Raw genomic sequence first — 11,747 nt, 5'->3', positions numbered from 1 at the left:
AATGGCTTAACCTTTATGCGCCCGTTTCACTAAATATTTGCTCTGTATTAATTTCAATATGGGCACTTAACATTACATCCCATTCCACGAACCTAGTGGAGAGCGCTGCCAGCGCTTTAAGCTATCCTTTCTTTCTCACTTTTGTTTTCTGCCTGAACGGTTATGACGAGCATAAAGTAATCCAATGGCTTTGAGCAATTCCTACGCAGTAATGAGAGGTAACCTCAGTGCTGCAAGTTTCACAGTGACTGCTTCGAGGCGCTCGCCGCGCAGCTTCGAATGTATCAATCATTTCTTTGGAGGACAGTATTACCGCATAAAAAATACGTTATCCATTCCAAGAGCTGCAGTGCTGAATGTTTTTGGTAGTTAACAAAATATTTGCCAAGTTATTTTTATGAAGTCGAAGCACTACTTGAATTCATTGAATGTATATGTCAATGTGGGTGTAGAAATGCCAACAGAACAACGAATGACGACAATGTATTCATCCAGAGAGCTAGAAAGTGCAAATTATATGGACCCTGCTTAATCCTTAAAAAAATTACGAAAAGGCGTTGGATTTAGTAATGACACCATTGTTGAACTCATGCAAAAATTACCCAATTAGGGCGTAAAACAATCACATGTCAATTTTCTTAGGTTCTGCGTAAATAAAATATCAATCTATAATAACTAGCCCGACAACCTACTTTATTTACGATTGACAACACGTTGCAGCTGAGAAGGTCAACGGTGGAAGTGACCGAGCCCCGCAAAACTAGCTGTTAGCTACTACGCCTACGTCGCGTGACATGAAGTAATTTCTCATTTATGCTCCTTCTACTACTTCATTACTGTGTATATCTGTGTGGAATTTTATCTTCACCTAAGGCAAGGCAATTCCACTCCTACAAACACCTTGATCTCTGCAAGGGCGCTGATAAGACCCGACATGAGCATAACGCACCGCATATTAAGGGGCTTCCACGAAGTAACTGATACAACCGTATGACCTAGGAAAATTACAATAACGCAGCTGCAGAAAAGGTGCATTTTATTTGTATGCCTGTATCCACAACGAGTATTCCGATGTCTGTACACATTTATTTACATTGTATTCTAATTCAAAATATTTCGTGGCTTACAGAGCACTCTCATTAAACGTTAAAGTTTAAAATCACCAACTTTGTGAAACATTAATAAATATAGTGACAATTCTTGACAAAGAATATAAACCACATGCTTTGCGCCCTCCATAAAGCAGTGTGCAGCAGAACTACATCTGGAGGAATGGCAGAAGTTTTGCGGGGTGACCAAGAAATATGGAACACCTTGCCCTAGAATGAAGCCGTCAGTAGAACAGTGGTCGTGAAATCCTCCCATGATCTGCGATAAGGCGCGCAGTGAACGGGGACGCATCAACAGTCTTCAAACGCCTCTATGAACCAATCTGGGATGCCGTAAATGTTCTCGGGATCTGGCAGGCGCTTGCAGGCGACTTCCCGTGAAGACGGCGTATACTCGAAAAGGTAGGCTGTCCTGCGGGTCGGAAAACACAGTATAGTGACCCGGTTAGCAGTGAACGCGTCACATGTATGTGCATGTTCCCCTAAGGAGAAATTTTTCTCTGCTGTAACATATGTAGGTGCGTGTGCACGCCTACGGTGATTATGATATGCATTCGGTCATATGCACCAGTGCACAGGAGAACCAAAATCAAATCGTTCCTGGTTGTATAGGCAAGGCGTAGACCCCTTTTTGAAGCAATAAATCTGTTCTCGAATCTTCAGCTACACTGTCAGAAGTAGTGAAAGTTTTGGAATAATCGCTATCGAGAATGTCTTCAATAGAGGGCGAAATGCCGGTTCTTATTTCTTTGTATATCATGCGTGGAATGGACGAATGCAGGTCACCATTTTCACTTTAAAAGTCCTGCCTGGTGGCACTAAGGATTCTTACCCATTTAGGCAGGGTAATTAATACTTAGCTGCGACTGAAAATTTCGTGCAAATGATTACAATACATTAACGCTATCAGTGTTCTGGAAATGAGAACAATGCAAACTGGTAAAATCAATAGCAATTTTCACTGACCTGCCATCATCCCCTTCAACATTCTCTTTGATAAAGGAAAGCAGGCGGTTGCAAAAATTCATGCATACGTCATCTGACCAGTGTCCCTGTAACCAAAAGGAGCAGGAAGATTTAGCACGACAAGCATTTCAGTAACCAGAATATTTGGAGAAAATAAACAGAATTACTTCAAAATTGCGTGCCATTAAATATATTGAATACGAAACCGAGTACTTTTTCCACATACTCTGGAAGATTGATGTAGGATGAGCTTCAAAATTAAATATCGATTTCTTCAAGTTATATTTTTGTATGGAGCGCACATCAATCTTTGTAGTTAGGGCGGGAGATTTATCCTTAAATGATTTCTTTGCGAAGTTGACCTCAACTGAGAAGAATTTTGTTCCCTGGCTTTACGAGAATCGCCAATGTTGATTAAGATTCGTGCGCTTAGATTATAGATGGCGCTAGGAATATATTTCAGTTAACATACGAACAAAATTGTAACAATAAACTATATATTATGGTAATTACGTTGAGCTGTCATACGCGTGCTACTCCTTGTGCTTTTGCACCTGCGAACGTTATGAACCAGGAAATGCTGCTTTTTTTGGCTTGCTATAATGAGGTATCATTGCGAAGACAACTATGTGAGGTACGTGGGACGTCGTACCTCAAATAGTTGCCTTCACAATGGGACATCAAATGCAGTCATTTTATCTCTTAAGGGTTAATTCTCAGTGAACGCCTTCCACAGCGTTTCACACTGACAGACGTAAACCACAGGAAAGGTAGAACGAAAAAGTGGAAAAGGAGTGGCTATGTTTGTAGTTTTGCACTTGTGGTTGTCTCAGAACCACCAACTGCGCGCTGACCGCAAAGTCTACGGAGACAACAGGACTAGCTGTGCAACTGTGCAAGCTGAACAACGCTGCCTTCTAGGAGACTATGCTTGGCTAGCGATGCCTGAAATAAAGAAGTTTCCGAACAGAACTGGGCGTCGTCACATTGCTGTACCTGATTGCGCCACTTATCGTATACGCGGACGACAGCTTCATTACGTTCGCTTCCTCTGATCTAACCTAGATTGTTAGCGGAGCAACTCGCACACTGCGTGTGCTAACGCAGCAGACCGCAGTAGAATTCTCTGACTACGAACAAGATTGCATTCTTTCTTGGTTGTCTGCTATGCTTCTATATCACCCCTCTCAACACATGGCAGCATACGAGACGACCAAGCACGCCGCGGCGAATGTCAAACGTAGCAGACAGCATACTGTGTCCTGACGTCACACCATAGAATAATTCTGCGAAACAAAACAGGAACTGGCTGTACGTAGGCTACCATATTAAGTCGTTTAGGGTGTTTCTGGCTCGTGGCTATTTTTCCGAAGGCTTATAAAGCTGAATAGTCAAAAATAACAAATCAGTACCCCTTTAAGTAGAGGCCACGCCTGCACCTAAACTTCTGCGTCGTTGCACAAATTTGCTTAACCTCATTACGTTTAGTTACACATTAGATTGCTTTTGAGTCATTGACATTTCATTTCAAAAACTAAGACATCCTCTACGTAATTTTATGTAATTATCTCGTCCACTGGCGTTGCGTTCCTCTAACGATGGTAACCGTTAGCAGACGAACTAAAGCATCGGTTAACCCCAATTTTTAAATGAGGGTAAGATGCGTTAACTTTTGGTGTGACTTTTTCATTTATTAACATTGTCTTCCTTCCGACAGCACCCGGGTGGCATTATACCTGCCAGGAGCCATGGCCCTGTGGTGGAAGCCTTGGACAAAGGGATACTGCAGTCTCCATACGATCACCTTTTTTACCACATAGCTGACATACCGTTTCAAAAACGATTCTGAGGACAGTCATTTCGTGGGTGTCACCACGAAGCTTATTAGAGACCTTATTAGAGGTATTTTGCATACGGCATTCTAATGTCTTTACTGACACACGCATGCAGCATACAGAATTGCGACTAAAGTGTTAAACAACTTACCCTAGCCATCTCCGGCATCTTCATGACATCGATCTCCCTGATGTAGAGCACAATCCCGTTGTCGTCGCGAATGCCACACAATGTCCTCGGGACGCCAGCCAGGCGGCAGTGGGCCCACCACCGTATTAACTTCTGCCTACAACGTCAACAACAAGAAATCAATAAGCTATAGCGCCATATAGTGCGATAACCTTGACGAAAATATCACTGACCTATGGCGCCTTATCACGACTGAAGACAAAACACACTGGTGTCAGACTTGCCACCATCAACAAGAAAGGCAGGAAAAGCAGTTAATAGCCGTAGCCGTCGTCGGCAGCTATATTTGGCAAAATTTTACATTTTTCTTATAGCGCATCTATCACTTGTCTCTGAGTGACTGTACAATAAATCAGAAAAGATGTCATATTTAGTACCTTTATTCCTTTCATTTATTGTTTGCAGAAATAACGAACAGCCCACGACTGATTTTGTTTACGAATAAACGTTTTTGGGAAACTATGAAAGGATGGCAGGTGAATCGTTTTATTGGAACTGATGTGCCAAACCACTTCAATCATTTATTCATTTGTTTGCTTCTTGCTTGCAATCACTTGCTTATTTCTGCAAGTGGCCATGGCGAGCACAATGCTTTGGTGATGGTTATATTTAACGAAACCAGACTTAAATAGAAATTTGATACGTAAGAAACTTGCAATAGAATAAATGTATACGTTATTAATATTCAAGTAACGCTTAAAAGGCTAGCTAACGAAAACAAGCACACAAAAAGGAGCTCAACATTTAGACGTACTCTATCGAGCTTGGTGAAAAGTCGGGTAATATGGCAACGTTTATATCCATCACGCATGCAAAGAAATACACCGGTGTTCCGCAAGCGCCGTAGCGTTACTGTAAGCAAGTGCCGAAGCAAAACTCTCGCATGAAACTAAGCTGTCCACAATTTTAGGTAAAATCGCATAGTCACGGTACTCTTGAGAAGCAGTGAATGACAACCGTGAAATTCCGCAAAACATGCTCTTAATCGTTACTAATGTTTATGTAGCAATAAGCGATCGCATAGCAAACGAACAAGTCCCGTCTCAGCCTATTCAATGTTTATTTAATTCGTTAGAGTTCTGTTGTTTCGGGCAATTTGGCAAAACTGAAGTTATTCTCACACCAGAGCGAATTACAAAAGTAAAACGCATTCCTCATTAGAAAAGGCTTCTGTTATCCTGAGTATCCCTTCTAATAATCTGCCATAGAATTCTCAACAATTGACACATGACCACCAAATGTTTACCGAGAGACCAAAAAGAAATTGTGAGCCACTCTGTGAAGGGGGTTGACCAGTGAAAATGCTTAGCACTAGACACGGAGGTGGCGCATAATTTTGAACAAAGGTACGAACTCATTTATTCTCTTGATGGGTAGTCATCGTTACGAAAGGCAAGCACTAAACTAATCCGTACCAATTTAGGTACAAACTAATTAGGAAGGCCTACTAAGCTTTAACAAAAGACACTCCCTCACCAGAACAAGAATTGGCCTCCCTGGTGCGTATTCAGCCACTCCCTCCCAAATGACTCATTAGATTAACCAATAGTCCTCAGTCCCCGGTCCCTGTGGAGCACCTGAGCGAGGCGGCGGTCAGACCTTTAACGCAGCAGAGGGTGTTAAGAATCGTTGGAACTGGACAGACCGGCAATGCAAACTGACCCTCGCAACGTTTAACACCCGAACTCCCTCGAGTGAAGATAGCCTAGCAAGACTCTTTGAGAAACTATCAGGCATTCTTTGGGATATCATTGGCCTTAGTGAGGTTAGAAGAGCTGGTGGGGCTTATACAGTGCTGACACATGGCTACGTCCTCCGCAATAGAGGACTACCCGAGAAGAAGCAGTTCGGAGTAGGATTCTTAAGCCATAAACACATAGCGGTCAATATCGAGGAATTCAACAGCGCTAAGAAGGGGGAGCAGTACTTGGAATAAACCTGAATAGAAGCTATAGAAAAAAAGATAGCAGCCGCCTGCGCTCTAACCTACAGTCACGAATATGAAATAAAAACGACCAGTTTTATGAAGATGTTGAATTAGCGATGCGAAAAGTGCAAACTCAGTATACTGTAGTCATGGGGGACTTAAATGCAAAACTGGGGAAAGAGCAGAGTGGTGAAAAGCAAATGGCAACTGCGGCATGGATTCTAGGAACATAGAGGAGAGATGTTGGTAGAATTCGCGGAAAGAATAAGTGCCGAGCAATGAAAACCTTCTTCAGGAATCGTTGAAACAAAACGTGGGCCTGCGAATGCCCTAATGGTGAGACAAGAAATGAAAGTGATTTAATACTTCTGTCCATCCCAGCATAGTCGAGGATGTAGAAGTGTAAGGTACGGTAAAGTGCAGAGATCATAGGTTAGTGAGGGCTAGAATTCACGTCAATTTCAAGAGAGAAAACATTAAAATTTGTCACAATAAACCAGCCAACCTAGACGCATTAAGGCTAAAAGCGGACAGATTCAGGTTCATACTTGCAAAAATATATGCAGTCTTAGAAGAGAGAGTTGAAGATGAGATAGAGGCAACGAATGAAGCCGTAAATAGGCTGGCTGAAGAAGCAGCAATTGAAGTGGGAGGTAAGGGACCAAGGCAACCAGTAGGCAAGCTCTCCCAAGTAGCAAAGGACCTAGTAAGGAAACAACAAAGAAGGATATTGTCCAATTCAAGAGATCAGATAGAATTTGAGGGCCTCTAAACTGATCAACAAGGCGCAAATAAAGGATATTCGAAATTATAACGCGAGAAAGACTGAGTAATCAGTAAGTCAGTAGAGAATCAGTAAAGCAAATCAGCAGCATGAAATAAGTGAGAAGGAAACTTGGCATACGAGAAGCCAAGATGTATGCACTGAAAGATAAGCAGGGCAATATCAGCAATCTCGAAGATATAATAAAAGCAGCGGAAGACTTCTATACTGGCCTGTACAGCACCCAGAGCAGTCAGGATAACTGAATTATAAACAGTAATGAACAGGCTACACGAAACTCTTCCTATAACTAGTGATGAGGTCAGAAGGACCTTGCAATTAAGAAATGAAACGAGGAAGAGCGACAGAAAAGACGGAATAACAATAGAAATAAAGGTGGAGGAGACAATGCTTGTAAAAGTGGCGGCTCTATATACGAAGTTTCGATCGACTGCAAGGGTCCCAGAACACTGAAAGAATGCAAACAATATACTAATACACAAAAAGGGAAATGTTAAAGAATTGAAAAATCACAGGCCCATTAGCTTACTTCCAGTATTATATAAAATGTTCGCCAAGATACCCTCCAATAGAATAAGGTCAACACTGGACCAAGGGAAGAGGCTGGTTTCAGGAAGGGATGCTCTACAATAGATCACATCCATTTCATCAATCACGCAATCGAGAAATTCGCAGAGTACAATCAGGCTCTCTATATGGCTTTCATGTATTACGAAAGGCATTTCATTCAGTAGGGATACCAGCAGTCAGAGGCATTAAGTAATGAAGGAGTACAGGCGCTTACGTAAACATCTTGGAAAGTATCTACGAAAATTCCACAGCTGCCTTAATTCTTCACCAGAAAAGTAGGAAGATACCTATAAAGATTGGGGTTAGACAAAGAGGCACAATCTCTCAAATGCTATTCGCCGCAAGCTTGGAAGAAATATTCAAGCTGTTATTAAACTGGGAAGGCTTAGGAGTAAGGATCAACGGCGAATATATCAGCCACCATTGATTTGCAGATGACACTGTCCTGTGCAACAACACTAGGCACGAGTTACAACAAATGATTGAGCAAAACGTGAACAAGGTGAATGCAGGAGCCAACGTTTCGACAAGTGGACTTGTCTTCTTCAAGGCAAGTCCACTTGTCGAAACGTTGGCTCCTGCATTCACCTTGTTCACGTTTTGCTCATCGCCTTGAATTGCCATCTCCCGGATTCCCCGTCTTTTCTCAACAAATGATTGAGGACCTTAACAGAGAGAGTATCAGAGTGCGGTTGAAAACTAATAGGCAGAAGAGAAATATAAAGATCAATAAGCGAGCAAGGGAACGAGAGTTCAGGATCGCCAGTCACCCTTTAGAGTCTGAAGGAGTATGTTTACCTAGGTGAATTACTCACAGGGGACCTTGATCATGAAGAGGAAATTTACAGAAGAATAAAAATGGGTTGTAGCGCATTCGGCATGCATTGTCAGATCCTGACTGGAACTTCATCATTATCATTGAAAAGAAGGATGTACAATCAATGAATTCTACATGTGCTAAACTATGGGACAGAAACTTGGAGACTGACAAAGAAGTTCAAAAAGAGGGTAAGGACAACGCAAAGAGCGATGGAACGAAGAATGTTAGGCGTAACATTAAAGGGAAGCTGAAAGGTCTACCAGAAAAAATGAGTGAACATCTGTACATAATGGTTTTCAACCCTCCAAATTCGAATATCGTATCGAAATTGAGCGAAAGAAAGCGCAAATATATTTTATTTCGACGAAAAGTGCAGCAGCGGACACGCCCAGCTCGCGCGTCTCGTTTCTGCCTGTGATTGGTCGGGCGCCTCGTGACGTCAACGCTAGTAACCGACCGCTGCCGCTACACATGAAGCGCGGTGCCAGGTAGTTTGGTGCTGTTTTTCTGAGACGGTAATGGATAATTTAGAGAGATTGCGTTTATCTGAGGAGTTCGGCGTTACTCCCTACATGTAGGAGCCGATTGCGAAGAGCCGGCCTCTCGAAGAAGCAAACGATGCTGATGCGAGCAGTGCTTTCGACGCGAACGAAAGCAGTCTTGGGATCTCCTCGTGATGGAATGCTCTTTGGTGAGTATGTTTTTTGCAGAGCGATCTAGTGATCTCGCCGATCTTTCGCCGATCTAGTCAGCTCGTTTCCGGTCAAACAACTGTAGTGTTGTGTTCCTGCATGCCTCCTCGTGGAACGTAAGCGGGGATGCGATCGTCGGCATTTGTGCGCTGTCCAAAGCTGTCGGCTATCTACAAAGACGGTTTAAACGCGTGAAAAGCTTCCCGGTTCATGCAGTACTTGTAGTGACCTTCATCTGTTGAATACCACGTTGACTACCACGCACGTTGACTACCACGCACGTTGACTACCACGCACGTTGGCTACCACGCACGTTGGCTACCACGCACGTTGGCTACCACGCACGTTGGCTACCACTCTACATACACGCAGACGCACCAACAAAGGAATGCAGGGTCGATCGAAACAGATAACGATGGCACGCACGCAGAAACAAGCGCGGTCAGGCACGGTCGCGGACGCTGCGAAGGAACGAAACACTAGAGTTGACGTCACAACACCGCGGTTTCCGGTCTCCGCTCGCATCGTCAGCGTCAGCAGCAGCGCGCGGCATTTGACGGGGGGCGGAGCTAAAGCGCAATTTCAACCGACGATTACGTCGCTCCTAAATGAAAAAAAAAACAAATTTTACCTACATGGTTTATAAGGTTCCCGCATCCGTATATGAGCGTCTTATTGAATTCGACAGACTCTTCAAGCTTCCCTTTAGGATACAGGAAGAGAAAGCGGTGTGGATAAGAGAGCAAACAGGGATAGCCGATATTCTAATGGACATTAAGAGAAAGAAATGGAGCTGGGCAGGACATGTAATGCGTAGGTTTGATAACCGGTGGGTCATTAGGGTTATAAATGGGTGCGAAGAGAAGGGAAGCGCTGTCAAGTACCTCAGAAGACTAGGTGGGGTAATGAAATTAATTCACAGGCGCTAGTTGGGATCGGTTGGCGCAGGACAAGGGTAATTGTAGATCGCAAGAAGAGGCCTTCGTCCTGCAGTGCATGCGGCTGATTATTATCATTATTATTATTATTATTTACTGTCCCCGTCATTGCCACTATGCTGACAAGGTATCGACGACGTATGTGTAGGCGGCGAGATTAGAGTTAACAAGTCTTCAAACACGCGCTCGACGCGCAGGTCCTGTGGCTTCAAGAACAACGTAGCCGCCGACGCACCGGGACGCTCTGCGCCCTCGTTCGTGCAGGCGGGAGAAAGCGCCTTTCTAGCTGCCACTGCTGGTGTATGTGTTGTGCGTACCCACACTAATGTTGCTGCTGATTACACGTGTGCATAAAACACCTCGGTGTACACAGAATGATCTGATCAGGCGGAACCGCGAATGTACAGTTAAGGTTACTCAATACTTATCAATGACAATGACAGACACGAAGTGTTTTCCGTCGGTCTCGCCTCAAGCACCATCGAGGTGCGGCGCACACAAACGCCCCGATTGCACCAGTGACGCGACAGGCCAGGTATGTGCCAGCGCGCGTTTTCTTCTGAGTAGCAGCAGCCTACCTCGCGTGTTGTATCGCGCCATTATGTCGCCTTCCACATTCGAAGTCAGCTAGGAGACTTTTGCTGACGCGGTGAAGGCTGACGTCACGGTTGCCATATTGCTGCAACGCCGCCAGTGTTAAGCCCACACACATAACTGCCGGCCACGACTGCGTTCGAGCGAAGTCGTGAGCTTACCAACAGACCTCTAGTACTTCCAACCGAGTGTGAGAATTCGTTTATAGAGCTGTGTTGCATATGATATATTAGTCTTCAGTATAGCATAGAGGTGTGAAGTCTTATGAAAATGACGCTTTCCTCGCACCTTCCTTCGACTTTCCCGCTGCCCCCACTGTCGGATGGCTGCTTGCTGTCTTGCCGGATAGCTCCTACTGGACCGCAATCCCATCGTTATACCCCTACTCATTCTTTCGTTGTCATGTCATCATGGTAGTTCAGTCATCATCATTTCATTTTAATGATTCTACGATATTCATATCATTGTCGTCATGCCTGAGTCTTCTACTTTAAAGGGTGAGCCGGGCGCTTCAAAATGCGCTGGGCGGACGGTATTCATTACACGCGGAAATATCCACCACTTTGATCAAGTGCCTGCCCACTATTTAAGAACCAGTAACTATTTAACAACCAGTCCATCTTCGTTTGTGCTTCCTTGGGTCACTGCTACTTGCGACAGCTCGCAACGAAAGAGCGATTACAAGGATCCTCTATGAGACCCCGACATCATAAAAACCTCTATTTCTTTGACTAATTCGAGATACTGCCAAATCCAGCAAGTCAAAGTAACTTCGGGCCACTGCTATATTTCTGAAAAGCTTGTTTCTGAACATAGGTGCTTCACGATAACGCAAAAACAATCGGAATCGAACTCTCTTTGATTACGTTTTCTGCAAGAAAATCGTCTACGTGTGTGTAGTTCATTGTGGTACTCACTTGTAGAACTTGTTCCGCTGCGTCTTATTGTAGTGCTTGCGGTTCGTCTTCAACTCCACGTATCCAGCCGTAGAACCCGGCTCGCATTGAACAGAGGGGTCCACCGCTTTAACTTCGGCGCCTAGCACGATGGAGTGCAATCCAAGCTGGCAGCGGAGGACGACGTTGTATGCATCGTCTTCCCTGCAGACTTCACCCTCCTCGGCAGAAGCTCCGGGATCACCTGCATCGTACAAAAATTTATGCAACTGTGACCTTGCGTATGCAACTATTCTTGGACAGTGCCTCAGAAAGTCTGTTCGACAGGGCATACGCGCAAATAGAAAAGCAGTACCAAATTATTTACAGTACATTCTCTATACCATCTGCGCCATTTTGTGGAAAAATTTCCGCCATTAGCGTACG

General features: G+C 44.1%; 1 protein-coding gene across 1 annotated transcript in view; it reads right to left on the bottom strand.

The window, feature by feature from the left end:
* Positions 1 to 1,019: 1,019 nt before the first annotated feature.
* The window catches only part of LOC126522269 (decapping and exoribonuclease protein-like), a 73,912-nt gene continuing 63,184 nt past the window's right edge, over positions 1,020 to 11,747 (bottom strand). The window contains exons 3-6 of the mRNA XM_055066310.2: positions 11,343 to 11,565; positions 4,062 to 4,197; positions 2,076 to 2,161; positions 1,020 to 1,521 (exon numbers count right to left, since the gene is read on the bottom strand). Of these exons, the coding sequence (XP_054922285.1) occupies positions 1,401 to 1,521; positions 2,076 to 2,161; positions 4,062 to 4,197; positions 11,343 to 11,565 (566 nt within the window). The 3' untranslated portion in view covers positions 1,020 to 1,400. The remainder of the gene's footprint in view (positions 1,522 to 2,075; positions 2,162 to 4,061; positions 4,198 to 11,342; positions 11,566 to 11,747) is intronic.

The sequence above is a fragment of the Dermacentor andersoni genome, chromosome 6 (genome assembly GCF_023375885.2).
Source record: "Dermacentor andersoni chromosome 6, qqDerAnde1_hic_scaffold, whole genome shotgun sequence".
NCBI lineage: Eukaryota > Metazoa > Arthropoda > Arachnida > Ixodida > Ixodidae > Dermacentor > Dermacentor andersoni.
Note: the sequence above shows the minus strand (reverse complement) of the source record. Positions and strands in the feature narration are given on the sequence as shown.